The sequence below is a fragment of the Balaenoptera ricei genome, chromosome 3, assembly GCF_028023285.1.
Source record: "Balaenoptera ricei isolate mBalRic1 chromosome 3, mBalRic1.hap2, whole genome shotgun sequence".
NCBI lineage: Eukaryota > Metazoa > Chordata > Mammalia > Artiodactyla > Balaenopteridae > Balaenoptera > Balaenoptera ricei.
Window position 1 is genome coordinate 112,878,741 of NC_082641.1, and position 14,211 is coordinate 112,892,951.

The 14,211-nt window shown below is 42.7% G+C and overlaps 1 protein-coding gene and 1 long non-coding RNA gene across 6 annotated transcripts in view; one reads left to right on the top strand and one right to left on the bottom strand.

The window, feature by feature from the left end:
- Positions 1-2,882: 2,882 nt before the first annotated feature.
- LOC132362508 (uncharacterized) overlaps positions 2,883-14,211 on the top strand; it is a 43,384-nt gene continuing 32,055 nt past the window's right edge. For 4 of the 5 annotated variants that reach the window (XR_009502386.1, XR_009502389.1, XR_009502388.1 and 1 more), the window contains exons 1-3: positions 2,883-3,044; positions 3,672-3,900; positions 5,677-5,754. This is a non-coding gene — a long non-coding RNA (uncharacterized LOC132362508). Of the gene's footprint in view, positions 3,045-3,136; positions 3,269-3,671; positions 3,901-5,676; positions 5,755-14,211 lie in introns of those variants that run through there. The other variant, XR_009502390.1, reaches the window with a different exon arrangement.
- Positions 7,294-14,211, bottom strand: part of SAR1B (secretion associated Ras related GTPase 1B) — a 31,729-nt gene continuing 24,811 nt past the window's right edge. Inside the window, exons 6-7 of the mRNA XM_059917110.1 lie at positions 13,530-13,661; positions 7,294-12,255 (exon numbers count right to left, since the gene is read on the bottom strand). Coding sequence (XP_059773093.1) covers positions 12,139-12,255; positions 13,530-13,661 — 249 coding nt within the window. The 3' untranslated portion in view covers positions 7,294-12,138. The remainder of the gene's footprint in view (positions 12,256-13,529; positions 13,662-14,211) is intronic.

Genomic DNA, 14,211 nt, shown 5'->3' on the forward strand with positions numbered 1-14,211 from the left:
CTGGCTGGGAGGAAGGGACAACAAGCCCTCTGGGTAGAGGGCTCGGCAAGCGCAAAGATGGATTAAGCTACGTGCAGAGGGGTTTTGAACCTCCTCTGAGAGCCCAAGGGGAGGCTGTGTGCAAAGGGGCTTGAATTGAGACTCAAGGAATCTAGCTTCTGGGGCCGCTGACTTAGTTGTTAACCACAGAGAACTGCCCCATTTCCTCACTGATGCAATAGAAGGTAAGTCCCCGAGGGCACCTCCAGATCCAAAGTTCTGTGATTCCCCCCGATGCAGAAAAGTGATGGAAAGAAACCTGGGGCGAGTGTATGTGCTTTGAACGCCTATGGAGGGAGGTGTCCCTCACCGAGGGGCCACATCCCTGCTGCTGGGACCTGGGAACCCTGTCTGACAGAGCTGTGTGAGTTCTTTCAGGGCATCCAGCTGAGAGTGAGAAGGGCTCACTCAGCATCCTCAACCGCAGTCAGCATGAGGTGCTGGTGGATCAGCCCCAGGGTTGAGGGGGCTCCTGCTCGGCCAGCCCCCCTAGCTGTGGTTTGGGGCTGTCAGCTCTCTGGGCCAGCTGCCCTGGGCTCGGCACCCCAGCCTCTCCCTCCTCCCAAATCCAGGCCCACTTGGCCACAGTGCTCCAGAAGAGTGATGCAGGGGCTCTGTGGCCAGGCCTGCAGCTGCAAAGCTGTGGGGCAGCAGAGGTCAAGGTACGTGTGGGTCCAAAGCAGCAATGGGCAGTAGAAATAAAGTGTGAGCCACATATGTAATTCTAGTAGCCACATTTTTAACAAGTAAAAAGAAACAGGTAAAATGAATTTTCATAACATATTTAATGCATTATATCCAAAATATGATCACTTGAACCTGTAATCAATATAAAATAATTACTAATGAGCCAGTGGCACAGGAATCCGAGGGGAGGCCAGGTGTCCACTCCCCCCGCTTCGTTCATGCACACATTGATTCAGCGCTCACGGGGCATCAGCTGCTAGGCCCTGAGGACTCTGGGATGACCACATGCCCCTGTGCAGAGACCAGGCCAGTGTAGGAGACAAACTTTAATCTGATAGTCCCAAAGCCATGTGCAATGACACACAGACTGCGTGGCAGCGGGGAGGGACTCTCGTGCCCACCCTGAACTTGCCTTGTTCTTGTGAAACTCCTGCAGGGTAGGATCTGGGACGCCATCTGCTGCCCAGCCCTGATGCCGGATGATATGTGGTTTTTTTGCCACAATTTTTTTAAAAAAAGAATACTATTTAGGAAAAAAAAAAGTAACCCTGCTACATTTAATAATGTATGACTGCTTTGCTGCAACAACAAACACAATGTTAAGGAAAAAGAAGCCATTCTAAAACATTAAAAAGAAAAAAGAGGGGATTCCCTGGCGGTCCAGTGGTTAGGTCTCTGTGTTCTCCCTGCCAGGGGCCCCGGCTACAATCCCAGGTTGGGGAACTATGATCTCACAAGCTGCGCAGTGCGGCCAAAAAAATTTTGTTAATTAAAAATAAAAAAGAGTTCACATTGGGCCTCTCTGCCTTTCCTAGAGCACCCATGACTCCCCTGGGCCCCCCAACTCAAACTCAAGTCTTCTTTTTATTTTAACCCAACCCTCACAGTTTTTTGCACAGCGCTGTAAGAAAATATGTCTGACCCAGGCTGAGGAAACCAGGGTTCTAGTCTTCTCTCTGCCGTTGACTTGATGTACCTCAGTTTTCCCATCTGTAAAATGGGAGAACAGGTTGGGGATACTGCTTTCTCTAGGTCCTGGGGGGGAGGGTCCATGGTCAGAGGATGTGGTCAGTGAGGATCAAGTGAGAGCCTGCCGGGGCCCTTCATTTTACCTTAAGGCCAGCTGGGTGAGGTGGGGCTGGCTGGCAGAGGGGGGCTACGTGAGCCTCCAGACTGAACTTGGACAGAGCAAGAGCAGGAAGACGCTCCAGGCTTTCACACAATCAGAATGACATCATGGCCGCTGATTCATCTGTCACCAGGTGAGGGGTCAGTAGGAGCATAGCATTAGCCATGGGTGTGATCATGAGGTGAGACACAAGGTCCGGTTGGGACGGTGACAGGGTTAAGCACTGAGCAGGGCCTGCAGGCACTGGAAGGAAGGTGAGTTGTCCATCCTCCAGGCTTGGGAATGGGACCGAGGCCTCCCTGGCAGGGCTGGGGGGGGGGGGGGGCTCTGTGATTTGGGTGACAGCAATTGTAGGGTGGGCTTGCCCAGGTCTAGGGGTTTGTGTTCAGTGGGCAATTCCCCCTTATTGTCCCTCCATCCTCAGTTAACATTAGCTGACTGTGGCCGTTCAGGTCCAGGGAATTCATCCATGAACACACCATAGAGGAGAAAGTGACTAGAAATGGATTCTTGTGGGCCTTGTGGTAATGGAGAATTAGGGACTGTGTTTTGGCCCTTTCTGGGCCTCAGTTTCCTCATCTGTCAAATGAGGATGAGAGTTCCTGCTGGGCCCACCATGCAGGGTGGCTGAGAGTCACAAAGTGGGCAAGGATGTGAAGGGAGCAGAATGAGGAACCACTGACTGGGTGAGGGGAGGGGGAACAGCGGTTTAGGCAGAGGGCGCTCTGACGCTGGCAGACTGACCAGAGGCCAGGAGACCAGAGGGATTTGTTTACTGACTCCCGGAATCCTAGAGGTGAAGCCGCGCTGTTTACAAGTTCTCACGGGCCTTCCTACGCCCAACCAGGACACCTGTGGTCTGGGGGCAGGGCAGGGACTGGCCACGTGCGGCCCGGGAGGGGCCGGCTAAGGGCGGGTTGTAAGCACCTGGTGTTCATCAGGGAAGCCACTCACGTGATGCCTGTGCCGGTCAGCTGCCTATGCCTGAGAAACACCCACCTTCCCAGCATTCCCGGTTCCTCGGTGGCCATCCTGAAACCTTGTAACCCAGGAGGCCCAAGGTAGCCGAATTCCTTCTGTCCCGCACCCTCACCGCCTTCTGCAAAGAAGGAACGTTCCATTGCTAGGGACTGAACGTTGGGAGCAACACGAAACTCAGAAGAGCGCCAGGGTTTGCAGGAGAAGCCAAGTAAGAAAAGTGACTCAGCAAAATAAACCATCACCTGTGGATATTCTGAACTGCTATCTTGGGACTCTGGGTGATTGCCCGGTTCTGGCGACAGGTGCTTGGTATACAAAACTTTGTTTCCCACATGCCAGCTGTAATATTCATGCTCATCAGCTTACAGAAGGAAGCCTAGCAGGCTTGGGAAGGAGCTGCCATGGACGGGCCTGATAGCTGCCTCGTCCAACGTAAGACTCCTAAATGGGTTCACGGCAAAGGGAGCAGTGTGCCCTGTAGGGACGTCAGGAACCAGAGGGGATGCTTAAATCTTAGGGACCCCTCTGCCCTCCAGGAGCACATCCTTCTGGTCAAGGAGGTGTATGGGACCAGTACCAACCTGCACCATCAGTCCTGGGTCCTACTTGGCCCTCATCCGGGGAGCTGCATCGGGGTGATAGGACCTCAGTGTTTAGAGGGGGGTGGAAAGCACATCTTGTCCACCACCTTCTCTAGGACAGCCTCTGAACTCTAGTGACAGAGAGCCTGTCACTTTATAAGCAACCCACTGCTAAGCCACCTGTATTAAATTAAAAAATGTCTTCCTTAAATTCAACTGTAATTGTCACTCTGAAATGATGTTTCTATTCACAGGCGGTTCTGAGCCCGGGAGCCACAGAAGTCAAGTCCAGTCCAGTGTTCGCTGGGCAGCCCTTGGGCTGTGTGATGAGTTAGGATACGCTGCCCACCTGACTTTTCAAGTTCAGGACTTTCCTAGGGGATGAGAAGGCAGGGTACTCGCCTCATCTACTCTATTACGCTTCTCCTGCTCGATGGATGGAACCACCAGATCCCCACACTGTGCAGGCAAAGCCAGTCCCAGGTAAGAGGTGCATGGAGAGGGGGGTCAGAGAGGGACAGATGTGGTCTCAGCTCCCCACTCCCAGCAGTACCCTCAGGGAGCCCCACTCCCTCAGCCCGATGTCTTGTAGGTTGTGTAGCTGTGTCAACAGCTCCAGCTTGTGTTTTATTTTGACCTCAAACATGCGTCTTCCCCGTTGTCAGCGCCACACATTCTGGTGCACATGCTCAGTGTGGCATTTTGGGGATACAAGTCTGTCCAGATGTTCTCAGCTTCAAATAGTGTATCCTGATCTGATGGCCCCATGAGCAGGCTCTCCTGGTGGATCCCCGGCTCCTGCCTTGGGTTGGAAAACATGGTCATACATCATAAAATGCTGGTTTGGGAATCAGTGTTAGAAGTAGCGTACTTATCATGACAGGTGAGAAGCAGGTTGAAAGATGGGAAAGATCAGCCCCGCTCTTCTGCCTCCTTCTCAGTTCAGGCCTCATGTTCTCGTCTTTCCCTCCACTGACATTTCCATCTAAGATGCTCTCCACACAGCACCTCTTCAGGCTCTGGGCTCCACCGGCCCCAAATCACAGCGTGCCCTTTTCTGCTGTGCCTCTGTCATTGCTGTTCTGTCTGCTCGCACTATCCTCTCTCACCCCTTCTCCACTAACCAGTTTATACACCTTCAAGATTCAGCTCTGGTGCCCCTTTTCTAGAAACCTCGATGGTGTTTGGGGGCCTTTCCCTTTTGCCTTCCATGGTGCCTTGGGCAGATCTCTGCCCGTTTTTCATCATTCCATGCCAGTCCCCAGCAGGCAGGTGTTGAGGAAATTCCTGCTGACTGACTGGTGGAAGGGCAGACAGAAAGTAAGGCCAAATGTCCCAACCTGAATCCAATACCAGCACAATACTTGCAAAGTCCCTGGTGATAACGGTTTTCCACACGTAAGGTTTTGTATATGAGAGAGAGAAAAAAAGAGAGAACCTGGTGAGTAGGGACCCCGCCTCCTATTTTGCCCAGCCCAGCCCTGCGCGTGGAGTGGTGGGCAAAGGCTGCTGCCCACATACCAGGTAATCAGAGGGTCAGGCACTGCTTCTCCAAAGATGGAAGGCAGATTGAGGCCCCAGAGAATCCAAGAGGGGTCCTCCTGCCACCCGACTGCCAGAGGCCTGTGGATTCTGAACCTGGCCCCACATAGAAGCTGAGGTGGAGAAAGACTCAGACTGTTCTCTGAATATCTTTGTGCCGCTGCCATCTGCTGCAGTCGGGAAAGAAAGCAGCGTTGTGTGGTTTCCTTCAGGAGCCGTCAGAGCTGTGTCCCCATGCAATAGAGCCCCTAGTTGTAAATAAGCTCTGGGGCCCAGAACAGGGCTGGAGCTCTCCTGTTCTGCACCTTACCCAAAGAGGGGCTCTTGGCCATTCAGATCTCGAAAGTGAAGTCCCTAGAATGGAGGAAAGTCAACGTGCTTTTCTCCAGACTGCAATCAATCTGGCGTGGCTTCCCAAACAAGAGGTGGATCTAGAGAGCTCAATCCAAACCCAAGGGCTAGGAGAAAACCCTAAAAATGGTGCTGTAACTTGGTAATGTTTATAATCTCTAGTTTCTGAGATTTTGCTAATCCCGGATGAAATGAGACTACATTTCCACTGATGAGGTTCACATTCAGTTCCTTTTAGCTCAAGAAAGTAGTAAACAAAAATCTCCATTTTTTTTTTTTTTAAATCTCCATTTTTGACCCCCAAGTGTTTCTCTGTCCACCTGTACCTCACCTCCAATTATTTCTTCCCTTTGTTTATTTTACCAGCCATGAAACATGACACCTGTGAAGATTTTTGACTGGAGGACTGTTACCCATTAACCCAGGCCCTTTCAATACAGTCAGGTAAGAAAGCTCTTCAGTTTCTTTTTGCAACATTACCAGCTTGTTTGTAGTGGCATAGTGCCATCACTGAAGTCACAGTGACTTTAATAAACATGTTAAATGGTTCACCGTAATGCCCCCAATCAAAATCCACATTCCAAAGCAAGGCTTCCTTTGTTTACTAAATAATAGCCAGAAAATTATTGTCTTGGTGTCTGATTTTAAATAAATTGAGTTAAGAGCCTTTGTAAACACAGGCTCTGACCTTTGTCAATTAACTGAATCCCCAGGTGAACCCTTTATAAGGGATGCAGCAGAAACAGGGCCTGTTTTAGGACCTTTGTTAATCATCAGGTTTCTAAGCTGTTGTTCTCACCTTTCAATTAGGAGGATGGTGGCCACCACCCAAAGGGCTTCTTTTACAGTTTCCTAGTTCCTCTATTCCCAAAAAGGTGCTTTTCACACTCTTTTAGGGGCTATGACATTGCATTACTTGTAGCTTTAGTACAAATATCAGATAGTCTAGTGGGATATTATATAGCTAAATTCAAGAAAATGAGCTAAATAAACTGGACTTTATTTTCTTAGCATTTATCCCTTCAGTGCATTCACTACCTACCTATTAGTTTCAGTTCAGCAAATAACTTGAGTCCATACTAAATCTCTATTTGATGGACCCAACTGTAATAGAATCATGATTGTTTATGTTAAGAGTTAGCACAAAGCTTGATGTCCTGCACACTGTTAGTGGGAAGGTTAAAGGGATGGCTGTAGAAAGGTTTTATATTTGGATTTAAGTCTCAAAAGTAGCTTGATAATCCTTAACAAAATGATAAAATTTTTCATTCGAATCACCTGAGGAGTTGAAAAAAGTCTGCTTCCTGAGGGCAGCCTGGGATTTGGGTAATTCTGAATTGCAGCCAAGGTTGAGAACCACCGACTACAGGTTACATCGACATAGGATTTACTAATAAATGAATTCTCAGGGGAAAAAAAGAAAAGATAAATCTTTTTCTTCACTGATTGGCCAATGACCATTTAGTGTTACTAGTATTTAGTGTTATATTACTGTTTTTCCTAAATGAAAATCCACACACTTTGGCACCAGAAAAACCTGAGAACCTTGTTGAAGATTCGGATTACTGCCCTCCACCCCACCCCGGATTTACTGAATCACAATTTTTGGTGGGATTTTTTTTCTTGTGTGTGTGTGTGTTTTAAAGCCAGCTCCCCCCTGGCCACACACACACACACACACAGGAGATTCCGATGCATACTAAAGCTAGAGAACCTTGATGTAGATAAAACCAACCAGCTGCCTTATTTTTCACATTTCAACTGAATTGGCATTGTGTAAGTCCTACTACAATGCGCCCATGAGTTGTTTTCAGTCTTACAAGGCAAATTAGGCCTCGGTACTTAATTTAAGCAAAGGTTCCTTGGAATCCTTGCACAAAGGGCACGTTCTATAATCTTGATAATTTCAAAGTCCAAGAAATTTCTAATAAGCACAATGAAAATTACAATTGGATGGTAAAAATGGGACTTGACACCAGAGTGTTTCAGAGACCAGGTAATCATTTTATTTTTCTATTACTGACACTCAAATTCATAGGGGGGTGAAAAGACAATAGAACATAATCAAAATAACACACAAACACAATTCAAGGACATTTAACCAACTATGATAGCTGTTCTTTGTAAAATATATAAAGGTAAACAAACATCTTTATATAAATTAATGCTTAACAATCTGTATACACTGTAAAACAATTGTTAAAATTCACACTAAGATGCTAGTGCAAGCAGTGGTGTACAAAAGTGCAAACAAGGTTAGTGATGAAAAACTTATCACTGACTTACCACTTCAACATACTCTGCATTCAGTCAAATACTGAAGGCCTCACCACGGAAAACACTTTGATCACTTTTAAAGTTATGTGACTACATTCACCCTGAGCGCTCTTGCCTCAGTATGGCAACTGATTACGAGTTCAGGTTAGGAGCAGCACCAGGGAATCCAGAAACCCATGTGAAGTTGGCCATTCTGATGTGAATCTTCATACTTGATAATGAAAACAATTTCAAGGACAACTTGTATGTCAGAAACTGTAGAACTGTCACCTCCCTTTACCCTGAAATATTTAAAACTAAAATTAAATCTAATTCCCCCGCTTCATTTAAAATACATGCTGAAGAAGAATTCATCCACTCCAGTGTGGCTTTTCCAGAGAAAATAATTCTGCATGAAATCACTCAAAAGCCTTTCCCATTTCTGTCCTAAGATCTATTTGGGGTGGGGGCACTCCTGAAACAAAGTTTACTTTGGATAAATTTGCTTACTTTACTGCGATTACTTTGGATTCTGTTTAAAAGTGTGGTCAAAGCCCGGAAAAATCAATCAGAGGTATTAAATATATTAGCTACTTAATGTTCTAAATTATGAGGACAAAAATTAGTTAGTTCAAAATTGCATCTTCAACAGACTCTGTAGATTCCCTTTATACTCAGGGATCTTTTTATCCAGGTGTGAGCTGGGGTATGTGAGGGGTAATGGTTTCAGGGTTCAAGAGTAGAAACATGGTTTTAACAAAATTCCAATCACTTTACACAGAGGCACAGTCCTATATTTTTAAGAGCTTGTTCTCTTTCTTTTCCTTTTCATCTTTTTTTCTGGTTAAAAAGCACTAATTTGCATTTCAAAAGGACAATGATGGAAATGACCAGAAATATAAATATGGAGCTTTGAAAATTTAGTCCTTAATTGAAGATATACTGTTTTCTGAACTCTTAACTATTTATTACAAAAAAAAAATTTTAATGTTTATAGAAAACCTTTAATTCCCTATTAATTTTGCATCCAGAAGTTTATATTTGCTAATCTCTATTTTTTTCATGCTCTCTTGGAGATTTGTTGAAGCTTCACCAACTTTTACATACGTTTAAAATGATCCAAACAGGGACTTCCCTGGCAGTCTCCACGATTCCAATGCAGGGGACACGGCGATCCCTGGTCGGGGAACTAAGATCCCGCATGCTGCACGGCACGGCCAGAAAAAAAAAAAAATCCAAACCATATACTCTAAATAAAATCAACACAAGATTTTTTGAGAGACTTCCTTTTATATTAGCTATTTTCAAGGTACTCTGGTCAAAATTTATTTGGCAATAGAAGTCTTGCAAACTTCAGTCCTGTAAGTGACTAAGACTGAAATGCTACATTGAGTCACATACCAAGTACAGTTTCAGAAAATGTAAACCTGTCTCCTGAAACTCTCAAATCATGTCAACTAGAGGTATTCTGTTTTTAAGGATGGAACTTGTGAAAATGCTGGGTTAATTAAATCATTTTGCAGAAGGCAAGAAACACTATTATCAAATATTACTCTATTTTAATGATTTACAAGTAGCTTATGTGCTGGAAAGTGCTACACAGAAGTGTGAGCCAGTTGAAAACTAAAGAAAAGAAATGTTCTGTGTATACATTGTAAACCACAGTAAATTTGTATAAGTACACAGGCACACAAAACTAAAATTTAGATCTATGCAGGCAATATCTGAATTCATACTTCTTTGGCTCTCAAAGATACTGGGTCAACTAAGCCAATGGTGAAGAATATTTTTTCATATGCTTTAGGAAATATCTGTGCCCCAATTTTTAAAAATGCTATAATCTTCAATCTAAAAATTCACCAAGATAAACTGGAATCCATCAATTTAAAGTGACACAAAAGTATAATTAACAGCAGTCATTGAAACAGGTGTGAGGTTAAGAAGCTCTTCTTTAAAAATATAAAAGCCAGCTGAGACCCTCTATTTTTCGTTTTGGACTTAAGATTTTAAAACATCTTTTGAACACTTCCTGATTTGTATGGAATCCAATCTTAACTTGTATACAATAGTGTTAATTACATTTTCACACTTTACAGTGGGAGGAACAAAATTAACCTATGTCCCCAATACTACCATTTACCCAAAAACTACTCCGCAAATGTACACACTTGCACAGGCACATACAGAGTATATGTTTTCCCCATGTGCTTTTACTGCTTCTTGGCATTCTCTTAACTTGCTTCTCCTGAAGGAAGCAGTGACTCAGTGTATATGCTCTGAGGAGCTCTCAGAGCTAGATGGTAAGCCCAGTGGCTGGGGAACTCCGAGGCCCATCTCCCTGGAGCTGGCAGGAAAGTGCAGCTTCATTTCCAGAGGTTCAGGCCATAAGACTCTTACATCATTGGGAAAATATCCACAGTTTAGCTGTGGTCCACAAAGTGACTTTGTTCCTTTGATCCCAGTGACAGACCTAGAATGAGAGTTCTGGAACAAGATATTTTGTACCAGAAAGCAAATCCCCTCTAGAGAAACCAGTAAGCTTTTTCCTTTATACCAACTTATAACACAAATAATTAACTTCTCAATTATCACAATAGATACTAGGAAATACTTGAAGAAAGGCATGTCCCTGTAAATATTGAAAAGGTACCATCAACAAGAGGCAATTACTTTTAATAAGGCTTAATTCTGTCTAGTCAAGATGTTAAAAATGAGTACTTTAAATATATCTGGCAGAATAAACCAAGAGGCTGAAATGTCATTTGCTACTTTTCCCATGGTGCTACTGACGTTTCTAGGCAGGGAGAAAGCTATTTATTTTTGTTTAGAAGGAAGCTGAAAGTGAAATAGAATAGGTGAATTCCTAAAACCAAATGTCATGGTGAAATGACCTTGTTGGTTTAGCTAACTGGTAATTCCTTCCAGGCATATCCTTCAATCCTTATTTGCTTCATATATTACATTATTGATGACAGAAAGGACTACAGTAACTCTGATTTGGACAATAGCTAGATAAAACACTAATTCTGATATTAAAATTACTCTTGATGGAATTGGAGCAATCTATTCTCAATGGAATTGGTTAAATATACTACAAAACCTTGGTTTATGACCAAGAGAGGAAACCTTAAGTTTGACAGTCTTTAAAAATAAATATTTGGCACTTGTCTTTCAGCTAATTATGGGAATCTCCGACATATGGAAAAAAAGAACTCAATTTCTCAGGAAATTAAAATGCTTTAAAAAGCTAACTAAAATCTTATCAGAAAGCCTATCAATGAGGCTTGCAGACACTATCACATGGCAAGAATTGTATCTAAAAACAAAAGCCTTTTGTGCTATAAAGTGAGAGCTAGCTGAGAATAACTAAAAAAAAAGAGAATTAAATACATGGATTCATTTTCTTTCCACCAAGAAATAAAATATGCCCAAAATGCAAAAGAGCTGTAGGACAGGAGCAAAATCCCCAAACATGTCAGTGACAAATGAAGGAGAATAGGCTCTTTTTCCTCAGATGCACGCCTCCACGATGAAACTGCGCACAAGACCCTACTTGTCGTTTGCCCTGGAGAGTACCATTAAGTATAAAGAGACTGGGGAGTACCTCTAAATGTGGGGAGACTGGTGCCTGTCACTACTTTTGGTGAAGAGGCACAGAATACCAAACCAGTAAGATGGAGCACTTCAGAATCAGACAACTGGAATGGGCCTATCAAACCAAAAATTAACCTTGGGTTGTACCAGAAGATGTGCTTTTTGGCAGAAGGCCGATCCCACAGGGACTAGGACATGGACCCCATCAGCACTGGTAATGGCAGTGTTACAGATAAAAATACACATGATTCAGAGATAAATGTGGTATAAGGTACAACCAAACACAACTTGTCTCCTGGAAAATGCAAAAGCCTCTAGGAACTTAAGCATTATTCTAAATATTCTGAAGCAGTCTCCTTTCCCAGTAACCCCCTCATATAGATAATAGTAAACATACAAAATTTCAGAGCATACTAGCCAGATAAGACACATTAAAATGAAACATTTGCCCAATAAGGGTGCCAAACATTAGGGTTTGCTTTATTGCATGACGTTTGCATAAGAAAAAATAATGAAAACTGTAAGGCATCATGCAATCATCAATAAGCTAATTATTAACTGTTCACTTAAGATAGGTGGACACATAATCTAAAATTTAAAAACTAGTTCCAAAAAAGTACATAAAAAGTTTAACATGATGAACTTTTAAATATGGTTTACATTTGTAGTTTCATATTGTTAAAAAGTGCTTCAAAGGTAGTCTGGAAAGTTGCTCTTTAAAAATGGTGCTGGGGGTAATGTTAGATTATAAACTGTAAAATCTAATTATTTTTATGGAATTAGAAAGCTACATTGTGATATTCAGCTTACTTGAATCAGTCTTCAATTCTCACTCAAATTAGGTTGATAAAATATTAATAATCTAAAAAACATCTGTTTTCTAACCAACAAGTCTATTGAGTTCAAGTTATGCATGTTGAGTGATCAAATCTCTGAGTAGGCCTGAATGGTGAGACCTTGAACTGATGCAGGCTGGTGTTAATCAATGTACTGAGCCATCCAGCGGAAGCCTTCTCCATAGCCTTGTCTTTTGAGCACACTACACATAAAAACTTCTAAGGGCCGGGCATTCAGTTCTTTCAGAGATACACTGCCCTAGAAGAGAAGATAGACATTATGTTGAATGACCCCTTAATGAAATAAAAGCTCCACTCCCCAGGAGAACTGCAGCTCGTACATCTTAGAACAAAGGGTGACTGTGATAAAGCCACGGCTGTTTGGCATCCGAGTACCCTCCCCTAAACACACAGGACGTCTCCTCTCACTCTACTGGAGGACAGGATGTCTGCTCAGTGGGACAGAGGTGAGCTTGTGAGGCACACAAGAATGAAAATAATCTGTGACTTAGAAAAAATTCAAGTTACCTGGGACAACTGGCTTCACTTATATTAAAAACAAACATTCTCTGAGTAGGTTTATGACTAAACAAGGCATTTCTTAAAATTAATGTGGAGCAGTGACTTTCCTGGCGGTCCAGTGGGTAAGACTCTGAGCTCCCAATGTGGGGGGCGCCAGTTCGACCCCTGGTTGGGGAACTAGGATCCCACATGCAATGCAGCATGGCAAAAAAAAAAAAAAAAAAATTAATGTGGAATTGAGTTATTAAAAAGAAGAAACAGAAAATAGACCAAAGTCTACCACATCTAACATAAGAGTCTCCTTCCATAGGCTGCAATATTTCTCTACTCTGGGATTTTTCAATACTAAGGTCCTTCCCCAAAACAAATACCAGTAAAAATGAATGCAAAAATAATGTGTCTTAAAGCTTATTATAAAGTATATGTTCAGAAAACCCCAACACTGCTATGGCCAAGTTTACATTTTATTTTTATCTCTGTTGAACTCAGGGCTTAAACACTGAACTGAGGGCCTAAATACACTACTGGTATGCTTAAACATTCAAGTATATTATTTAGTGGCTAATTCTGAAAAATTATGACAAATAAAACTTTGAAAGCTTTCATGTAGTTTCTCATAAGCATAGGCTTTGACATTTTTGATATCACCAAGAAAAGGTTTCATTTCATTCAGTGGTAGAAAGAAAATAAATGAGAACATTAAAAAAAGACCCAAATGTACAAATGACAGTTTTTAAGAAAAAAAATGAAAATGGGCTTATGAGGTAGGACAATAGTAATTTAAAGACATCTGGTTATACACCTGAAACTAGTATAATGTTGTATGTCAACTATACCCCAATTAAAAAAAAAAAAAAAGCCAGACTGTACCAATTAAACCGATAAGCATGATTACTGTTAGGGGTAGTGTGGGAACAAACTATTTCAGAAGATTAAAAATAAATAAAAAGATATTTATACTACTGAATGAAATATTCACACTTGTCAAAAATTTTCCTTTTTTTTTTTTACCTTTCCTGTTGTCTGACCATATAAACCAAACATCTCTCGCAACCTCTCTTCACTGATGGCTTCAGGTCTGTCAATCTTATTTCCAAGAATCAGTATAGGCACATTAGCAACAGTTTCATCTGTCATTAGTGACTGAAAAAACAAAACAAAACAAAATGAACAACAAGATGTTGATATGAAACCATCTAAAGGGTTCATTGTGACAAGCTACCAAATGGGTATCAAGGACTGATTCTCTATCATACCCGTCAGTTTGGCTAACTTTCTTTGGCAAACTCTCCCTACATTTTAAAGTGAGCTCAACAAACCCAAAGCTCAATTCTTCTGCCTCCCTAAGTCTCCTTCTGTAAATGCTCACTCTGTGAACAGACCCAACACTTAAAGCATGCAGACCTGGTTTCATTTCTAGTTCTGCTGCTTTTGAGTTGTGAGATCTTACACAAATAAGGCTCATTGAAGTTCAAAGAGAATTTGCAATAGTACCACCTACCTTATGGAGTTAATTTGAGAATTAAATGAGGTAATATGCACAGTGTCGGGCACAAAGTAGGAACTCAGGAATTCCCTGACCCTGTTCCATGACCAGAGAACCTATCTGGACTTTTCCACATGAATAAGTACTTGTTTGCTTGCTCTAGGCAGAGGCATGGTCAGGTCAACCTTCCATCAAATCATGGACCTG